General features: G+C 40.4%; 1 protein-coding gene across 2 annotated transcripts in view; it reads right to left on the reverse strand.

Annotated features, from left to right (window-relative positions):
• Window positions 1-1,178: 1,178 nt before the first annotated feature.
• LOC309714521 (uncharacterized protein) overlaps window positions 1,179-22,129 on the reverse strand; it is a 22,914-nt gene continuing 1,963 nt past the window's right edge. The window contains exons 2-11 of one of the 2 annotated variants that reach the window (XM_082547046.1): window positions 20,847-21,138; window positions 19,601-20,167; window positions 14,890-15,108; window positions 14,359-14,649; window positions 13,909-13,973; window positions 13,670-13,776; window positions 13,411-13,554; window positions 10,547-10,678; window positions 4,649-4,918; window positions 1,179-4,194 (exon numbers count right to left, since the gene is read on the reverse strand). In XM_082547046.1, the coding sequence (XP_082403172.1) occupies window positions 3,985-4,194; window positions 4,649-4,918; window positions 10,547-10,678; window positions 13,411-13,554; window positions 13,670-13,776; window positions 13,909-13,973; window positions 14,359-14,649; window positions 14,890-15,108; window positions 19,601-20,167; window positions 20,847-20,998 (2,157 nt within the window). In that variant the 5' untranslated portion in view covers window positions 20,999-21,138 and the 3' untranslated portion in view covers window positions 1,179-3,984. The remainder of the gene's footprint in view (window positions 4,195-4,648; window positions 4,919-10,546; window positions 10,679-13,410; window positions 13,555-13,669; window positions 13,777-13,908; window positions 13,974-14,358; window positions 14,650-14,889; window positions 15,109-19,600; window positions 20,168-20,846; window positions 21,139-22,129) is intronic. The other variant, XM_082547047.1, reaches the window with a different exon arrangement.

A 22,129-nucleotide genomic window follows, 5' to 3' on the forward strand; every position in this document is an offset into this window, starting at 1 on the left:
TTTCAAACTAAGCTGACGTTTCAGCCTTTTTCCCCCACATGAATGCCTGCTAACAGAAATATGAAAGCAGTTTCACACAACCAGTGAGTGAAAGTTAAACCTACTGTTCTCTCCAATAAGCAGGTAACCATTGTTAAATCTGCATTATACTCAGTCAGAGAGCGTGCATGAATGGATCTGAGATAATGTAATTTACTGGTTACAAGTTTGGTTACGGCAGAATTTTTTTAGGCCTGTATTGTTTTATTTTTGGCTTTGAAAGCTAAAGGGAACTGAATTTATAGTGGATTTTGGACTCTTTCAGCTTAGTTTTTTTTTTTTATTCATTATATGACATTTGTGTCAGGGGTGAGATTTAATAAGTTTAAAACATCTATTAAAATACAAACACTGTTTTCATAAATCTGGGGGGGCTCTGTTGACAAATTTGAATCTTGCAAAACTTTTGTGATTACAAACTAATGTTTTTGTTCTTTTCAACATCTGAATTTGGTATTAACAAAATAAAAACGCTGGCAAGCGAAGGAAGCGGTGCTCACAAGCACCAGGTTCAGATGTCAGGCGAGGGGCAACCAATCAGAAGAAAGTGGGCTTTTACTCTTTTCTGCCATAAAGACATCTGACAACCTCCCCCAGTACCCTAGATCGTCAGGGTTGACAATTCAGTATATAGATGTGGCTATCTACACATCTATCTGGAGTAATTTCCAGGTTTTTCCAAGGGTATACCTAGACCTGATGCGTAGCCAGTCATTTTGTTCTGGAAGCAGGTCAGACACCAGTTCGGGAAAGAGAAACAAGGGTGACCAGAAGAAGGTATCAGAGGGTGAAGAATTAAAATATGCAAGTCTTAAAGAGATGGCTTGTTTCGCACAGAGGATGAGCTGCATAAAGACCCAGTTTAAGATGCTTTTAAACTCATCCTCATCCTGTTTAACACAACTTTATTCTAATTGGCTGCCCCTTGCAAACTTGTGGGTGGAGCTTGTGAGATGACCATATTAGAGATATCCTCTCCCTCACTGACCTCATGCAGAGCCAAGATTAGAAAAAAGAAAACTCTTAAATGGGATGAAAACGATTACTTGTGCATATGCCGAGCACACTGGCCCTATTTTAAATGAGCATCCACTATTGTAATAGTATACATAAGACAAAGAGGAAAGATCCACTTTAAGAACGTTTTTACACTGTTTTATTTTGTCTACAGACCTCAATCCAGAACTTTACCCCCACCACCCCAAAAAAATCATTTTATTTAAATGCTGTCCAAAACTTTTGACAGTGCAAGAACATTCCTGCAAATGGCATAACATTTTCTTTAATCACCTTTACCTGCTCTGGAATTAAGACATAAATGGCCTCTTATCACCAATATCCAACATTCATTCTTACTGTGCATTATTTCTAAGGCAACACGGAGGACCAAGCGAGCCTTTTCTGAGTCCAGCGGCTGGTGGTTGGGTCTGTTGCCAGTGTTAGCAGCAACATTGGCACATTTCTTCCCTTCAGAACAGCTTGGTTAAAAGGCAGCATGTTACACATTGAGTTTAACACACACATACACACAAAGTCAAACACACATGCACACACAGACTGCCACAAATCACACCTCTGACACAGAGGATGCGAGTAATCTTCTGATCGTCATCTGGTGTTGAACCTGATAAATCGTCCAACCCTTCATTGACTAATTCAGTTGCTTCACTTAATGAATTTAGACGGTCACACTTGTTTTAAAAAACAAAACAATAAATTAACACTCAAAGTGCCCAACATCCAGTGTAAATACCATCACCTAAAGTTTTTGGCGCCGTTGGCAGCTTCACTCAAAATTTTACATTTAAAAAAAAAAAAAAAAAAGACTTTGAGAAAATTTGGGCTTTTTTTCCTTCCAAAATGACACCCTGCAAAGGAATCTGCGTCTATCTGAGAAAATCACAGGATATCCGATATGTACACATATCCAAATAGAAAACTGTGTATACAGTACAGTGTGTACAAGAACATGTAAACCAAACCTTGTACGTGGTCTTGAATCAGCATTTTGTTGTGTGTTGGTTTTTTTTGTTGTTGTTTTTTTTAAAGGAATAGGTCAAGATTTTTGGGACGTGTGCTTATTTGCTGAGTTAGACATGTGAAGCAGGAGGCAGTCAGCTTAGCTTAGCATAAGGACTGTAAGCGGGGGGAGACAGCTAGCTGTTCTCTGCCAAAAACATAAACTGTATACCGAAGATGGACACAGTCACTGTGACGTTATGTTTGCTTAATGGCCTTAAGCACTTTGGTTTTTGGGGCCAGATGTGTCAACGTGTCAGCTAATGCTCGCAAGGTTATCCAGAAAGCTCCACATACAGACTGTATGGGTGCAGTGCATAGACGGATACGCTCCGTAATCAGTGCAACATTCAGGCAGTAACTCACTACAACTGAAGCAAAAACTTATAGAATGGGCCCTACTACACAGCAGACCATAATATTTGTCAAACAGTACCAGTTGACTAGTTATTTAAATGTTGCCTCCCTGCTAGTCAGCTGCTGAAATAGCTGGTTAAACAAGCAGCTAAAGCCAGGTTTAACCACATTCTGCACCGGGGTGTGCTTGCATGAATGAAAAAAGGACCTTTTCATTAACATGGAATGTGTTTGCAGAATGTCAAATTTTTAACTTGACAAATTTAAAACGTAAGTTCCGGGAGCTGGAATCGGCCTGGCAAAGACTCCAATCTGGCCGACTGGATATCTTTAGACAATGTAAGAAATCGTGGACTTATATTGGACTGTTTTCTGTGTGTTTTACTGTTTTTCCTACTAATTAAGATCGCCTCCACAGCCACACATACTGCACCATAGTAATTGTGTACTGGATAACCAATTAAATGACAGAAAAGCTGCACCATCTACTAGAGAAGTTTCTCCTTTTTTACAGTGTGTCCACAGCAAAATTGATAAATAACATAGAGCATTTTATATGAATTAAAAATAAAAAAAAGTATGCTTCATAATTGCAGGACAGTCTGGGCAATGAGCTACCAGAACTTTTCTGTAATTTGTAACATTTATTTCTTGTAATGAAATCCCAGAATTCTTTTGTCTGCTGCAGCAGCATTTCTTTTGAGACGTAGTGTTGAAATCGCACTTCTTCTTATATTGAGATTAAATGTGTAGTTAAACTTCTTCACGCTGACACAAAGGAGATTTTCATCTGTCCGGCCCACTTAAAATGAGTTTGACATCCCTGATTTAAGGTCTGCTCAATTCTAAAGGTTTTCTGAGTTATTATTTTGCCTTTTAGAAATGATGACTAGCCAGGAACATCTCTAATAAAAGGCCCAAAACAAAAATCATCAGTCTCTTGTGGAGGTCTGCAGGTTTCAGGTTACCACTCATTCCAAAGGTAAGAACATCCTCCCACCAGCACCTTTCCTTCAGAAGTATCTTAATTTAAGCCAACTAGCGATCACAACAGAAGAGTTTGTCTTGTTTCGCTTTCCTGCTGATATTTAAACAGCTTTTTTATGATGGAGATTAAAACTGAGACCAGGCTCTTAACGTGCATTCACCTCTACTTCTGGTGGAGTGTGTGCACAGTGATAAAGATCGCTCATAATTTAAAGCAACAGATCTGTGATCCCTTTTTCATCTAACAGTCCAGACAGATGTGACCCATGCTCGGCACAGGTTAATAGATAATAAAGGAAATAGAGAAAGGTTAGCGAGGCACCTCTGTCCAGGGAAGAAGAAAATCATGTGTCATTGATTTCTGTGTGGATTAAAGTAAAAGCAAACAAACAAAAACAAACAATCAAAAGTGCTGGTGGTTGTATGTTTGTACCCTTTACTTCCATTCTTTGTACTAAGCTAAGCAAACTTACTGCTGGCTGTCAATTAATAAGCACACTTCCCAAAACTATACCTTTAATTGATAAATCTTGATCAACCTGAGGGGTGTTTGTATGGCAGGAGGTTTTTCTGCAGTGGCAATCAGCTGGAGGGGAGCTCCTTTTGTGTTTCTGCAGCTTCTACAACGGGCACATTGTAGTGGCGATCATCCTCTGTGACGAGGCACACAGATTCCCAGTCGTCCCTATGGTCGTCCGGGTAGTAGGTGACAAACTCCTCTGTGTCTGCCTTGTACAGTCTGTAAACTTGAATGGTACACTGCAGGGCGTAGCCCAGCAGGAACATCTCCACCTGCCCAAGAGAGAAAACGCAAAGGGAGGGGGGAGGGGATAATTGCACAGTTACAGAGGAACTCCAGCAGACTTCTCAAACAGCTCCATGTTTGATCAGCTGCTTCAGCACAAAACATTTACGGGTGGAGTCTCTCTTTAGAAGCAGAGCTTGTAAAATCTGTTATTCAAAAAATGAAAATAACAATTAAAACGCTCAGCAGTTGAGAACTACCTCCGCCTCCGGGGTCAATGGTGCATCACTCAAAACAAGCGGAAAACAAAACAGAGCAAGCGCCGGCATGTTTTACTATTCGGCTCTCACATGACAAAAATGTTAACACACCCACCTCGTGATGTTCAGCCCGAATTGTTGTTTTTGTTACTGAGTGCGACAGATGTTTACTCAGTGGGAAAGAAAATTCCCAGCAACCTTTTACCATAAAGTTGTCAAAAACAACAGAGACGCTTCCCACCTGCTCCAGACCTGCGGTCAGGCCCACGTGGCTGAGGTGGTTGGAGAGGAAAGAGCGTGGACAGTCGGAGGAGTCCCGCGCGAACAGCAGCCAGCAGAAGAGGGGGACGTCTTCACCGCCCTGCATGCAGCTGTGCAGCTCTGCCGCTCTGCTCAGCATCAGCAGCTTGAGAGCCTCCAGCAGACCGAGCTCCTCTTCTCCACCCTGAAACACTCGCTCACAGAGCTGCTGACGCTCAGCGTCGGTGGCACAGTCCACCGCTGCCTGCCACTGGAGACAAACAAAGTGTATCAGTCACTGAAGAGGTCTAAAACAGCTGGCTATACATGAGAATTTACTGCTTTTTTCAGACATAATTTCAGGTTATGGAACTTAAAGCTCAGATAATGAGGGCAGGTTGTTGGTAGAGATGGCACGATACCACTTTTTTATGTCCGATACAGATATCATAAATTTGTATATCTGCCGATACCGATATGAATCCGATATAGTGTATTTTTTTTAATCACTAAAACTGTTTTTTTAATATCTTGCTGCACTTTGTATAGGTTCATACATTTAAAAAACAAACAAACAAAAAAAAAACACTAAAGCTATTCTGATAAACCTGTATGCAAAAAATACACTGCACCCAAAATATTTCATAGTTCAGCAACACTGAGCTAATAAAGTTAAACCCACACCATCCTCCCTATTCTGGTATTTTAAAGAGTACTTAGCAGAAATATTAAACAACCTAACTAATAGGGTTGCCAACAAAAAAAATAGGGAACCACCCTCCACCTCGTGATGCTTAATCGATGTAATCAACTTTAATTTAATGCACGTGTAAAAATAAATAAATAAATGCACAGAAATAAATTATTTTTCTACAATAATTAAATAGATTCAACATCTTTCTTCAACAGAATTGCAGACCGCACAGATGGTTCCCAAAGGAAAAAGTAGTATAGCTTACCAGGGTATATATTAGACTTAATAGTTACTATATACAGTAATGGACTTCTATTCATTTTACGTCGGATTAAAACTTTGGGTGTAAGATTCAGATAATTATTTAATTAAAGGTAGACATTTTAAATGAGAATAAGAAAGAAAAGTATGTCTTTGTGCCCCCTTTTCCCTGTTAATGCCCTATCGGCCCCCCTGGCTAAACTTTGCTAGATCCGCCCCTGCACAGTTACCAGCCGTCAGCTGCATAGAAAAAGATCCTGGTGTAAAAAGTAATATTAAATAAATTCTAACAACAGCTTATCAAGCTTAAACGTGCTGCTGTTCTTTAGCTGCTGGTTTCCTCTTTCTGGCGCGAAGTGGGCCAAAAACAAACAAGAGACAGGAGTGGCAACAGAAAAGCCGATCAGCTGATCATTGATCAGTTTCATGATTGAAGTAGCAACAGGAGAGGGAGGGGGAGAGAAGGCTAAAATGCTTTACAAACATTCAAAGATGAACTTACACACTTGCTTTACTTCTCTCTGGGTTAACTTTCTCGGAGATGAAATGCCGGTTTGGTAGCGACTGCCGAGAGGTCTCGCACGCCACAGCTGCTCTATCACGTGACACATACTGCCCCAACATGCTAGGGTCATGAGCTGAGTTACGCCGTGTCGCAAGCAATGACCTTTTCTACAGTCATTGGTTGCAAGTTTTGTGAGGTGCTTTTGAGATATTTAATGAATCTGATTACATTTTTTATCTCTCTCCGATATCCAATCCAGTAATTTAGGTCAGTATCGGACCGATACGTAATATTGGATCGGTCCATCCCTAGTTGTTGGGATGGGGCAGCTGTGGTTATGGAGGTACAGGGATGTGTTTGCTAATTGGAAGGTTGGGGGTAACTAGATCCTCCAGTCAGTTGAAGTGCTGCTGGTCAGGATGCTGAACCTCAAAACTGCCAATCAGAGAGTGTGTGTAAGATGAAAATGCACTGCTCAAAAATGTTAAAGGAATACTTTGAAAACACATCAAACGTCCATGGGGAAAATCTACACTTGTACAGACTGGGTAATGTGTTAGGAAGAAAAGGATGCCATGTTGTTTGATAGAAATAAGAAGTATCAAGCTACAGAGCGCTAAGTTCAAAGAGTCCCCGAAAACTGAAGTGAAAAAATGATGTGTCAAGCTAGTCGGTTTTGCCAAAATTTCATTGCTGTAGCTTAAAATGGTACTGAGTAATTTGTGTGGCCCCCATGGGTTTGCATGCATGCCTGGGATTCTCCAAACTCTTTCACGTCTGTCACATGTGCTCAGGGTGAACCAGCACTCATCTGTGAAAAGCACAGCAGGCCAGTGTGCCAATTTTGGTATTCTATGGCCAATGCCAATCGTGCTTTACGGTGCTAGGCAGTAAGCTCAGGGCCCACTAGATGATGTTGGGCCCTCATGAAGTCTGTTTCAGCCACGTGGTCAGAAACCCACATGGGTGGCCTGCTGGAGGTCATTGCTCTGGCAAGGCTAATTCTACTTGTCCTTGCATAAACAAGAAGAAACAGATCCTGCTGATGGGTTAAGGGCCTTCTACAGCCCGGTCCACCTCTCCTAGAGTAACTGTCTGTCTCATAGAATCTCTTTCATGCTCTTGACACTGTGCTGGGAGACAAAAAAAACATCCATTAAGCTAAACTGGCACCACAATGTCAATATTTTATAAAAAATAAAATAAAATAAAAATAATGATAATAAAAAAACTCTGGGGAAACAATGAAGAAGAGGACTCATCTCGAGCAGAAAACATTAGCTAAGCAAACTTCAACTCAACCAAAAAGCAATCCAACACTGGATAGCTAAAGTTTAATTAAGTTAAACTCAAATACTACATATTAATTCAGAGCACGCCAACAGCTCAGTAACATGGGTAAAAAGCATCCTCCTTGCCTCTGATTGGTGAGTGTATTGAATTTTTTTCACATTCTGTAGCTGACTGCAACTTGTGGTGACTAAATGGTTGCTCAGAGCTTGAGGGTGTTGCACACTCACGAGCATCTTTGATCACAAGCTGATTGCACCTAAAGGGAATGCAACCTTTGTGCAAACAGTCACAGTCTGACTTGGACTGACTGCAGTCGCTCTCAGAGAGATTTTTGCAGGTTTGCAAATAACTGCTTTCTAATTCATAAATGCAGGCAGATTGCCAGCATGTAGCCACCATCAGTCTGAATGAGTCTTTGTCAATGAGCAAATTGACTACTGTGTTGCACGCACTCGGTCACTTGACATATCTTGGCTGAAAACATTTATTTGTTTGCATAATGACACATTCATTTGTTTACGACGGGCCGCTGAAGGTAGAAAAAAAAAAAATACAGGGCAGGTGTATTTAAATACAGCCCGTCTCTTTGTGCAAAGAGGCGGGTTCAAGCAAACCCGTCTCCTTGCACAACAGGTTTGCTTTGCCAACATTAGATGACCCAAGTAAATTTTACTTTTATAGTGGCACCAAATAACTACTCATGATTTTACCTCAGAATCAGCACATTATCATAAGCATCCAGACTTTGAAGAAACGATGTTAGGAAATGGGTCTATCCAGAAGACAACACACCGATTTAGATGAGGTGATGTTAGAGCTGGGCGATATGAGATTTTTTCATATCACGATATGTTTTTTTCATTTCAGGCGATAACGATATATATCACGATATAAGCCAAATAACTATATTTGTAAGATTTAAATGTGCCGTTGCTCACAAGTAAAATGTGAAATAATCAGCAGCTTGTTTTTATTTAAATATTTATTTCCCATAATAAGTTCAACAGGGTAGATGTACTTAAGGAACATGAGACTTTTTCAGATAAATAAAGGCAAATATTGCAAACTACACAAAAGGCAGCCGCTAAAGCGTTTAAGTTTCAAAATAGAACAAACGAAACAGACTAAATTGTCAATTCCACTTAGAAACAAAATATTAATTCTAAAAATAAATCTTAGTTTGTTTTACAGAAGAACAGACAAAACTGACTAACTTTTGTCAATATCAAATAAACTGAGAACTAAAAGGAAATTCTCAATCTCTCCTTGTTGTATAGCTTAGCTTTTCAAACAGTTTTAACAGTTACTTTAGTCTGACAAAAGCCGAATGACGAATTAGCGCTTCCGGTCAGAGACTGAGGCTACGTCCACACGTACACGGGTATTTTTGAAAACGGAGATTTTCCGTTTTCGTTTTAAAAATAATCCCGTCCACACATAAAGGCAGAAATGAAGGAAAACGCTGCTATGAACATGCCAAAGCAGCAGGTGGCGCTAGATTCCTAACCGTGCAGAAATGTTGGCCAATCAGAAGTCTAGAAGCCTCGGTGGGAAAAAGTAAACAAAGCTGGGGCATAGAAGCAGAACCGAGTCGTATGTGTGGAGGGACAGTAACTGTGTGTATATGTAAGCATTTAAACACTGCAGAGAGTAGAATTAACAGTATTGTAGAAATTCATTTCACCGAAACAATAACGTGGCGCACAGTGTGACGCATGCACCAGTTTATTGTATTTCCAGACTTGCTTTCGGCACAATTTACAGTGCACGCTACTCTGTTTTTTGTCAGACTTGAAATAGCCGAAATACCTTCACACTACGGAACTTCTATGGCTCTTCCGTTCGACAATCTCTCCGGCACTGGAACCATCATCTGTTTTCTCTTCGGTCACGCTCGGTTGATTTTTCTAGTCGGCACACTCATTTCCTCCATTACGCGCTGGCTCCATTACCCGCTGGCTGCTTCCCAAACAAACACACGTGTGGCTTGGCACTTGTGCTGTACGTAACAAGTCACGCTACGTGACGCTGCGGCTGTGATTGGTTCGGCTCTGCGCTACTTAATTTGGATTGGCTGACCTTTTTTTTTTTTTTTTTTTTGAGGACAAGAGCGGCGAAGTCTATCGCGATAGCTTAATTTCTCTATCGAGTAAAAGTTATATCGCGATACATATCGTTATCGTTCTATCGCCCAGCTCTAGGTGATGTCATTTGTGCATAAAGAACTACAGCACAATGGACAGAGTCAAGGATAACGCTGGACACCTTTGAGCTATTCAAATGGGATATGTGGTGCAGCGGGTCAATCCAACAGATTATTAAGCAATAAAGGGCCAAATGCTATTTGGCACATGGATTCTTGCGCTAAATTGAAACCTTATGGTATAGAGATTAATGGAAGCACTGATGGTTTCAATAATTTTTGGTATGGATGGAAGCATCAGCAACAAATTACGACCCCAAGGTTGTTGTTGCGGGGAGATTTTTTTTTTGTTGTAAATACACCACTTTATAGTTTTCAAAGGTGTGAAAATGACGCTTGTAGTTACTGATCTGTTCTTGACGTTGGTCCCCAGGCTGATCTGGTCAAAAAGGATCTTTTGTTGGTTATTTCCTTTATGATGATACACACTACAGAATCAGATATCACCATTTTTATCTATTGCAAAGCTGCTGTATTGAGTGTCTTTCCCCTATACACTTAAATGTACATGACACAAACTGCGCAGACTACGAGACAGACCACAGATTATACTGTCAGATACACAGCTACATCTCGTAACACAACAGAGGTATGTAAACACCAGAATTCCTCATCCTACCAGGCAGCGACTGAATATAAATTCAACACCAAGCCTCAGACTGGTAAAGTGCTTTTATCAGTTCAGTTCCTGCTATTCCTCTAAATCCCCTCAGAGCATTACCAGGCTGCTTTAATGACACACAGGAAAAAAGAAGCCACACATCCTTTAGAAAACTACCTCCCTTTAACATATGGTAGCAATCAGCCAACCCTTCATGGGTGAATATCAATACCCTCGAGTGTCCACAAATGGCATAAAAATAGCGCTGTGGTTTACGCTTGTTGTGTTTTTGAAATACTTTCTTGCTGTGTGAGAGTTTCTGTGAAGGTCTGCAGCCAGTACCGTGTTACGGAGAAGCTCCATGTAGCCTTTAAGCTGCTGGACGGCATCTCCTGTCCCATCTCTCTGCAGGCACTCTCCAGGAAATGTCCACTGACTTATCAGCCCATCCTGAGCCTCCAGTTGTTTTGGCAGCTGTAAACACAAAGAATTACGTTATGTAACATTAACAGTGTTTACAAGACGGGGCAATGATCACTTCTGCAGTAAATTTTTGGTTCTTTTCTACCAACAGCTGTATATAATTAACCATTCGATATTAGCAACGTGACTTCTCAGACCAAGGAGTTAGTGACTATGTTGTCAGCATAAAACACATTTTTTGTTTATAAAATGGACACAAGTCGCAGGAAAATTGAAAACTGTTAACTAAGATAATACATTCTTAAAGTTACGCTGTGTAAAATTTTCACTGTTGGATTAGGTATATTGCAGATTGCAGTCAACCGAGGTTTGTTTTCTTATTCCTCCCAATTCAAATTAATTCAATTTTATTTATATAGCGCCAAATTACATCAACAGTGGCCTCAAGGTGCATTATTACTGTATATTACTGCTCTTATTGTATATATTGTATATCTTATTCATCTGTTCCTCTGTCTCTCCTGCTGCTTTGAGCATGTACATGACAAAAGAATTTCCCTCGGGATAAATAAAGTTATTCTTATTCTTATTCATCTTATTCTTATATTGTAAGGTGCACCCTACAATAATACATACAGACAAAAACCCAACAATCATATAACGCCCTATGAGCAAGCACTTTGGCGACAGTGGGAAGGAAAAACTCCCTTTTAACAGGAAGAAACCTCCGGCAGAACCAGGCTCAGGGTGGGGCGGCCATTTGCCGCGACCGCTTGGGGAGAGAGAAGGCACACAGAATAACTACAGTGCATACTCCTAGCTACGGTGGCTGCTGTAGGACAAATAAGTTTTAGTTAGCAAGACAGGTTAAAAAAAAAAAAATTACATAGACTGTACCCGGTAACGGGCACGGCCAGCCAGCCTGTTTCTACTAGTAAGTAAGTAAACTTTATTTATACGGCACCTTTCACAGGTCAAAAACCACAAAGTCCTTTGTAATAAAAACAGGCAAAAACAACAACAAAACAAAACACTGGATGCAGAGCCACCTTGGAGGTTTTCCCCATCTGTAGAAGGCCCTTCTCTGAAAATAAAACAGGTATGATGCTTCATGTCTTGAGTCTGAAGATCCAGGAACAAATATTAATGTCCTTTCAGGGCACACTAAGGCCTGAGACGTCTCTACTTCTCTGCTTTTGACACAATACTTATGTGGCCAGTCTCTAGCCCCAAATGTAAAACACCGTGGGTAAGAAGGAAAATGTCATACGGGAAATGCCCACTTTTATGTATTTTTTATTGATTAATTATATGTTTATGAGAACGCATCAAGTTGTTGGAAGGTGTATTTACACACAGTTCTAGTACAGTACAGTATCCTTTTTTTCTTTTAAATAACATACCTTTAACTATATGTGTGCCAGTCAAGCTTGCAGGAGTAGTCACACCCCAAAAACCCATTCTGCTGCTGCATTTTACATAATCACAATCTCAGTATTGCGCATAAGGAAACCTAGTTTTGGTCTATAGCCAATTTCCCCTTTACTTTTATGAGGGGCAAATTTGATAAGTAATTAATCTAAACTTCATCAGCAGTTAAAGTTATGTATTATTAGGACTGGCTGCTTTGAGGTACAGTCTGGAGGACTTAAGATATTTATCTAGCAAATACCATGCCATGACTAAGAACTCTGTTGCTATTCTTTGTGAGTGAAATTGTGCGGTTTATTACAAGTCTTTAGCACTAATTAGCAGGTAAGTGACATGGCAGGCAAACTACATACGCTTACCTGCCATTTCATGAGGTACAGCTGCTTGTTTAGAAAAATATCTCATCAGCCAATCACATGAAAGCAACTCAATGCACTTAGACATGATCAAGACGACCTGCTGAAGTCCAAAATAGGCATCAGAATGGGGAAGATTTAACAAACTTTGAAGGTGGCATAGTTTCTGGTAAAATGGTAAATGGCCTGTATTTATATAGCGCTTTACTAGTCCCTAAGGACCCCAAAGCACTTTACACATCCAGTCATCCACCCATTCACACACACATTCACACACTGGCGATGATGAACTCCCAACTCTTGAGCCACGATCGCCCACAGGCTGGTGTAAGTATTTCAGAAACTGATGATCTGTTGGGATTTTCTCACAGAACCATCTCTTGGATTAACAGACACTGATCGCTGGGTGAAAAATGCTTTGTTGATGTCAGAGGAAAATGGCCAGACTCCTTCGAACAGTAACTTTAATAACCACTCGTTACAAGCATGAGATGTGAAAGTGTATCTCTGAACGCACAACATGTTGAATCTCAAAGCAGCCAATTATCACCATAATCAGCACTAACATAGTACCCCAGTCACATGGGATCCCCTGGTAAATCCTTGTGACTTCCAGGAACTGCTAAATGACTGAAATTCAGATTGTCATTTGGTTTTTATTGGGGAATAGCAATTTTTCCTTAGCACCCAATGGTTGTCATGGAGTCGCCAACCTGCGCCTGTGTGACTGAGGTTTACGGTACATGGTACTTTTCTAGTTCCTCTTTTCCACTGCTGCTGTGCCCAGTGTAAAGTCAGTTCTGCTTTGTTGCCTTTGGAGAACGGCCTCTCACACAAACAGGTCTGAACAGTTGCACAGAGCATGGCGGGTGGACAAAATGTGGAAGCTGCAATTTCTTACAGCAATTGCTGACAGCAGTGGTTTCAACTCTTGGCAATGCTGGGGCTGGTTTCAGCATGAGCTCTGAACGATAAGATGCAGAAGTGAAAATTTACCATGATGACGTCCTCATTCTGCAGCCACGCAGGCAACTGGGTGCTGTGGGACAACACTTGGAACAGCGTGGCTCTGAGGGCACAGTAGTTGTCCCCCCTGACTCTTCGTACGCTGGCAAAGCTCTGGGACATCTCCTTATAACCCTGCACCAACACACGGGGACATTAGAGGAAACATCCTAGCCATTAATGTAAAAATAAATAAATAAGAACTGGCTTTAACCTGAAATGATTCTTCTGAGAAACTTCAGGCACCAACCTTTTTAATGAGAGCGCTTTTAAGAGTATTTCCCTTCCACTCCCTCTCACTGTACAACAGAATATTCACCACCGGTGACAAACTGCATCTGTCCTCCACCTTTAAAACTGAGCGAGGGATAGCAGAGAAAGGTGATACGATGGGCAGAACAAAAAGACTATTGTCCAGATTTCAAATGACAGACAAAAGCTGCACTTGTTGAAAATCACTGATGCAATAGAAGCGGAGGATGTACTGACGTTTTGTCTCCAGCTCGGGCTGTGACGCAGACAGCTCCTCTTCGCCTCTGTACAAATCTTCTTCACTATGATAAAACAGAAACACTTATTTTTAATCAAACAACAAGTTATTTTTGTGTATCCAAAGCCTGGTCCTGGATCTCCATATCGAGCAATTTTAAGTCAATGCCAACTGGGACAGGGACAACTTAATCTCACTAAAAATACTCACACTTCAAATGTGTAAGTCCAGATTTCATTTTTCTGTGACATTTGCAAAAAAATAAAAAATAAATAAACATAAACTTGACTATAAATAATAAACACATAATTTGTGTGTATTTTGCTACATTTTTGTCTCATAATCCCATCTGTTTCTTGGGTAAAAGTGGTTTTACCTCCTTTATTCTTTCAACAGATGCTGTGATTCAATTCAGGACTATAAAGTGAACAGAGGGGATCTTTACAGACCTGTCTTCCTTCTCTGTGGTGTCAGCCATAACATTCTTGGTTGCGCTCTCTGCCAGCTGCTCCTTTTTTCCTGTAACCTCCTCGCTTTCAGCATCTTTCACAGGTTCAGTCTCGGCCTCAGTTGGCCTCTCCTCTTTTATCTCTTCATCGTTCCGCTTGACCTTGGGGAGATCTTCATCGTTATCCTGCACTAACATTGGTTCCTGCTTGGTTTTCTCCACAGACACGACCTCCTCTGACATTGTAGGTGTATGCTCCGCATCTGACCTTTTATCTTCATCTAACGGCAAGCTGAAAAGAAAATGCATGTTTTGTGTATAAAGCCAAGTTTACCATTCAAGTCTTAAACTCAAACTTGCAAATGTGCAACTTAAGTTGTATTTAGAAATGTAAAGCACACATTTAGCTGTAGGAAAACTGCAGGTATGAGGAGGGCTGACTGTCATAGAAGATGCAATGGTAAGAGTTCGCCCCCTAGTGGCCACAGTGCCACTCTGCCGCCACAAGTCCAGAGTTCACGTAAACAAATACCTTGTTTGTTTTGTTATTGCAAACTCTGAACCCACTGGCCTCTCTCTGGCGTCTGCTGGAGCTGTGGTTTCTGGCTCCTTCACTGAGCTGGCAGAGTCCTGTCCCTCACCGCTGTGGTCGAGTTCCGTGGGCTCCAATCCAGAAGACAACTGGGAGACATCATGGCTTTTTGGGTCTTCAAGACTGGGCTCCCTGCTATTTGAATCATCTGTCCCGGCACTGAGCAGATAGCAATAAGAAAGGTAAAAAAAATAAATAGACTATTGCTTGCACAAATGTAAAAGCAAGTGATTACACGACAGTCGTACATGTGTAATAATGTTCAGTAATAAAGCTATCACGTCATACTTGAAAAACCAAAAGTAGTAAGTCAAGGCCTATAGAGCGTTAACAGCATGGTCATAAAACGGCCCTGATCAGTGATTCTGCAACAGCTTGATGGTCTAATGCAACCACAGATCTAAAAAGAAAAAACTGAGGTTAATGATTTAAAGGGATGGTGAACTTGGGACAAGAAGCAAACAAAGAAAGAAAAGAGACACGGGATGCATGCCATGTCACATTTTAAACAGCTGTACTCCTCATTATGGTTCAACCTTTTTATCTGTGTTGGGAATAAATTGCATACTGGAAAGTGACTTATGGAGGGGACACACAATATAGGTGATGTATATACACAGGCGGGGTGTTTTTTTTGGGTTTTCATGCTTAGATATAATGTTAAAAAACAAAAAGATAACTTTTGGAAATACTTATAGATTAGATTCTGCATTGTTAAAGATAATTTCATACATACAAAAATGTATGGATCTACTCAGTATCAAACACAAGGCATCCGCATTTCACAAATTATTTAATAGCATACAAACAGATGGCAGAGGGACCTTGGCTGTCCAAATAATGATGATGGATGGTTAAAGATACTGTCACATAATAGGAAACATTAAAGAGTCATTATAAGATAGTACTAGGGCTGGGCCATATTATACCGTTCACGGTAATACCGGTATAATGTTAGGCAACGATAGGAAAATGCAATATCGCGATAGAATGGGAGTAAAACGCGCATGCGCAGTGCCTTTGTTTTCATACGCACATGGCCGATTGTTGAGTGAAACAGATGAACCAGAATTGGTTTGTAAAAATGGTGCAACTTCCGTGATGTGGAACTGGTTTGGTGTTTGTCCGTCAGATACACAACAAAGCACATTTTTTGCAGAACATGCAAGCGGCCGTTGTTATTGTCGTATTTGTCGGACTAAGATGCTCTTAAATCTGGGAGTAATCTGGGTCCTAAACTCCGTATGCTTCAGGTCAAACAACACTGCAGCATCACTTAGAGTTAAAAACTGTCTAAATTCTTTCATCTTTAATAAAACGATCAGCATTGCTGCTTTACCAGGTGTAACTATAAAGTTTAACTTCCAGGCATCCATGAAAACAAAAGTTATTATATTTAACGGAGTTAGAAGTTAGCAGGAAGCTAGCGGAAGTTAGCTCGCTAGTTTCGCTAGTTACCTAAGCATGATATTGCATGTTCTGACTGAGAGATTTCTGAAAAAAATCAAACGTACAGCTCTGCTATCACTTCCAACATAAATGAAGACAGGAAACTAAACAGCAGTGACGTTTGTAGGGTTACTGAAGTTGGGCTAGCTGGTATATAATGATGTGCTACGTGATCGCTAGCGACACAGCTATGTTAGCATAACATAAACAGTGAAGCTGGAGGACGAACACTAACACTTTTCCACTTATAAAAGTTAACGTGAAGGTTCTTCATGGTTAGAAACAAATGCAATCGCATGGCAGGATGCTGTAAACGGACCAAACTTCAGTCAGGAGAACAACTGAGATAATCCATCCACAATACGAGGTTAGTCATTAATATACTGCAACAACATGGGAATAGAGCAGCTGCCAGAGAATTCAACATTAATGAATCAATGGTACAGAAGTGGAGGAAGCAAGAAGAATGAGTTTAATAAAGTTTGATTTATCTGACTGCTTTGTTTCGCTTAATGTGCCTTATAATCCTGTGCACCTTATGGTCCGAAAAATACGTACTGCACACTGCAGTTTAATGTTGCAAAGCACCTCTTTTTAACTTCAGTGGATATTATACATGGTTATGCTCAGGATATGTCAGCCCATTTCTACTGGAAATGCCTTTTGGTTAAACTTTCAGCAAGGAATTTGCATTTGCACTGTTACATTTTTATAAAGCTTTAATGTACATAAAAACCAGCTTCTTAAGTGAAAATAAATGGAAGGTTGTCTTTTTGCGCTAGTAATGTTGTGGAGTTGTATTTTGTCTCGCATCAATTATATCGTCGGCTATATCGTTATTGCAAATTTTCAAATATATATCGTGATAAATATTTTTGGCCATATCGCCCTGCTCTAGATAGTACAGTTTTTTTACTCCATCTAGCCTTTGTAGAACGGGTCTACTTACCAATTATTTATGTTGGAAATGTCAAGCAGAACCAGGAACCTTTATACATGCGATCTGGGACTGTAAATACGTTTCCCCATTTTGGAAAATAGAATTATAACACATAAGAATGTGCATGGTGATACCCATGTCACCAAGACTATGCCTATTGGGGGAATCGGACAATAATACCTAATATTAAAACACCAAAATACAGTGATACAGTTGGGAGTGGTCACAGATTATACAGATTATGTAATACAACTTCTGCTCCGGACATTAAAAACTGGTTGGAATTCATGCTGGAGAAAGTGTCATATGAACACCTGCTGGCCAAGCTAAATAACAATACAGAGAACTTCAAGAAATCCTGGGACTGCTCTTGTACCACCGGGACGATCAGATTCATGAATGGTATGGTAAGCGCCGACTTGGCTGCTTTACGTTTAAGATTTGTTATTCCTTTGGTTGTTATAAAACAAATAAAAACTTGAACGACAAAAAAGAAAGAAAAGAATTTAGCAGCTGTCCAAACCAGACACAGATGTGATTAGAAAATGTTACAATCCTCTAGAAACAATAAGACAGTCTTCTGTCTTTAAACCATTTTTAAGGAGGCCAAGCTGTTTCATCTGGATTATTATAATTGAGTAAACCACCAAAGTAAGACTGCAGCAAGCAGCATTGGGAGTCACAGAGTAACTCACAATACTATCACAGTACTTTGATCCCCAGTGATTCTACAATACTTTATATATTGCAAGACATATGTGTAACAATACATCAGAAGAAAAAAATACCAGCGGTTGTCTGTGCTACCCTCAGCCTCCTAGTAAATGCACCTATGGTATAAATTTGAAAAATCTGAAAAGTTGATCTCTGACTCCGATGTCCGGGATTCACACTCGTCTGAGATTTAAGTAGCATCTGTGGTATCAGTTTTGAAATACTATGTTGCCTCGTTCTCCAGTTATTGCATTCATAAACTTTCGTGTCCACACTTCACAGCTACCTGCCTGCCTGGCAGGGTGATCTCAATACCCCATCAGCTTTTCAGAGCTGAGAGGAGTAACCATCTGTTTATTCACTGTAATATATATATATAATGATAATATTCACTCTAAACAGTGTGTTAATTCAAGTAAAGAGCTTTGTACTTTGTCTGCCTTCTTCTTCACTACAACTCCTAATCACTTGGAGGCTGTGTTCAGGTGGTAGTACAGTACTACTAATTGGGAGGTTTGTGGACTGCATGCTAAAGTATCCTTGGGCAAAACACTCAACCACACGTTGATCCTGATACATCTTCTGGAGTGTGAATGTGCATGAATGGGTTATGAGACATGTTGTATAAACTGCTTTCTTAGTGCTCAAGTAGAAAAGGGCTATATAAAAACCAGTCACTTAGTTTACCCTCAATCGTTACCTCCAAAGGAGCAGTTCAGTTTGTCTTTCTGTTGCAGGATTACTCAAAAAGACTTTGGCGTATTTGAAAGAAAATATAAACAGAGGTGTTTTTTTGCCCCCCAACTTGGAAGCGATTAACTTTTGGAACTGATCCCAATCTCGATCCAGGGATTTCACCACTGCTAGGTGGGACAAAATTGGACACTTGACATCACAATTCATATCAAACTAAAAATTTAAAAAAGAATAAACAAACTAATCTGCTTGGTATGAGAGGAATTTACAGCATTGGCAGAGCTATATCATCTTGAACCCAGAGTCATAAAGCAGATCCTCCGGTAAGTCAAGTTGTTGACAGACGTTTAGAGCAGCTTCCTGTTTTAGCAAAACGAACTACATTTGGCAGCAATGTATCAACACCTGTATGGCAAAGGGAAGTGATACAATACACATATCAATGTGTCCAACCACTAAAAGCAAAATAAATGTTTGGTGTTGCCGAAACTTGATTAAACAACCACCACGTGTAGAAGAACGTGTCGCATTTGTGTCACAATATTTTAATTTTAGACACTGGAGCTGTTAGAAGGAGTCTTACAGTATTTGACATTATACAGGTGCTAAGATATTGTGGTACTTTTAAGTAAGGCGTTATATTTTTAATGCAGGAAATGTCATGGTAAAACGAGCACACAACAAAGAAAGAAGCGCTTTAAGAAGTTCATATTTTCTTCTAAAAGAAATACAGACAACATATGACATTGAACTGCACTGGAACTTTCTATCCAGCTCTTCAGAATAAATATTAAAATCATTATAAAAGGGAAGCTAAATTCTAAGCTTACAGGTTCATTTCATGTAACTCACCATGTCAGAGGCTCAGGTTCAGGTTCCTGCTTTCCCACAGACACAGACGACAGCTGGGCTGCCGGGGCAGCTGCAGCCAACAGCATGTTTGACACTGATGACACTTGGTGATTTTCAGAAAACTCCCCTGATGGTTTAGCTGCAGCTTCAACAGTCACTTTTTCTTCTTTGTCATGATGAGTTGTGCTCGCTGCAGTTTGCTCTACTGTTGTGTTTGCCTCAGTATGCGGAGTTTTTTCAAAGCAGACCACCTCAGGTGTCAGAGAGGTGCCATCTGGGATTTTGTATTGCGTGGGGGGGTTTTCTTCTATCTCTGGTGCTTTTAAAACCTCAGAATCCGCCTTGGCGTGCTCATCCTGGACAGACCCCAAAGCGCACTGCATTGGAAGTTGACGACTGTGAGCAGGAGATTCCTCTGTATCTTGTACTCCGGTGGCGTTTTCTTCAGACATGTTGCAGGGCGGAGGCATCTCTATTTGAATGACTTCCTGCTTCAAGGGTCCATTTTCCTGAGTGTTATTAGGCTCCTGCTCTCCGGTCTCAGGACTCATCTTCCGCTCCTCATCCCTAAGTGACAACACAGTATTCATTAGCAATGCAACAGAGCCTCGGCTACACCCTTTTCATGCCCAGAAAAACAATGTTTTGTGACCAAAGATAAGACACTGTTGAAATGTTTCAGGATTCCTTCAACCCTGTAGGTGGAGAGGAAGCAGATAACCTTTGTTCAAAACATTATCTCTTTGATTACCAGTTAGTTCATGAAATGACAAATGTTTTGACTTCCACAAACACTTTAAGACCTTTGGAAGTCCCCCTCACCCTGTTTCTGATCTCAGTACTCTGTTTTGTGCTGTCATTGGGTCACATGGTGCATCCTACACAACCCACAGGGGAAAATCTAATCATCATTTTGTTTTCACCCATTTTCCAGCATTTAATGCTGCTTTTGTGACCACAGATGCAGGTACTGTCTGCGTGTTTTAGATGCTTAAATCCAATATTACCGCAAACTCCAAAGCTTTCTTCAAGCGTTTAAAAGTCTCAGCTGAAAGTGTTCTGAGTCAGCTCTAAAATTGTTTGTGGTCTGCTGCTTATGGAGGAACCTGAGAAACGAAACACTGCTGGGAAATCCTGTGAAAGTGTGTCTGTTGTACCAGATTAGGTCACCAAGTCTTATTAGCACCCAGCACCCTTCACACACTCACTTTGAGTTTCCTTGTCTGTGTTTTCCCAGTCATCTCACCTCATGCAATCATCTCCTTCAGGACCGCAATTGCCAGCCACAGCTTTACAGCCTGTGAACTGGGTGGCCTTCGAGTCACTGGTCAGCAAACCGCTTCTTTCCTCCAAACTGCCGCAGGGACTTTCATGGCGACAACAGCACCAGTTCCCCATCTGCTCGCTCCCTCAGCCTGGGAGGTCGGACAGGCTGTAGGCTGAAGAGGCCTCTGGTCCAAAGCAACCACAAGCGACCTGGCGAGTCGCCGAAGCCTGAAGATTTCAGGACTCCATGATGACGACGGAGGGATAAGCTGCTGCTAACGCAAGGGAGAAACCATGTTTATGTCCTATAAAAAGTGTGTTGACAGCTAAAAGCACAGAATGAGTGATCAACACACTGACTGTGATCTAACACGTTACAGTTTGTTATGTAACAAGTTCCTGCTACTGTAATTACACAATGTGTTGTATTTAATAAAATACAATATTTTGGTACATGCAGATTTTGTCCATTATGAAGGATAAAGCTTTTATGTTCAACGGGGATTCATTTTCTCAAACACGATAAATATTTTGTTTTTCAAACATCCAGGAAACACAACAACACACAGATTTCTGTTGAATAAGGCAACAAAGACTTATTGTATTTACTGTAGGTGGACCTGAAAGGTCACATCCAACATGGAAAAACCCTGAGATATAACCAAACATGATTACCCACAGTATTCATGTTTACATGCATAAACTATATGGAAAAGCTCAAGACTCCTTAAATGTTGCCCAATGAGGCAAAAAAGACAGCACCCAGCCAGACTGTGATAAAAATAAATAAATGAACAACAACTCTTATTTTTTTTAAGTGAGGTTTAATTTACTGTTGTTTATAAAATCACCAAAGATATTAGGAAAATGAATAAGCCAGTCTTTCCTAAGGTAACAGACTATTTGCTAATTATATCTGAACCAATGAGTGTGCTCCTAAAGGCCCCCACTGAGCCAAGAAAAAGACCCAGAATTATCCCCTGACTGATGAATTTGTTGACAGATATTATTAGGTCAATCGCAGCTATATTGTTACGTCGCATAAAGAAGTTAAAATAAATTCATCATGAGCACAAATGTCATGATGATTTTTGGCTTTTAATGATCTTTATGACTTAAAAAAATACAAACAAGAATTGGATGTACAAGTTTGAATTTATTTGGGATTTTCTTTCTTTTTTTCTTTTAAATTGGCAAGGCCAAAGCCCATTAACTTCTGGTTAATGATCATGACTGACTACAATCAGTAGTTTCTCTTTGTCA

The sequence above is a fragment of the Aulonocara stuartgranti genome (genome assembly GCF_965226115.1).
Source record: "Aulonocara stuartgranti genome assembly, chromosome: 9".
In the NCBI taxonomy this organism is placed as follows: domain Eukaryota; kingdom Metazoa; phylum Chordata; class Actinopteri; order Cichliformes; family Cichlidae; genus Aulonocara; species Aulonocara stuartgranti.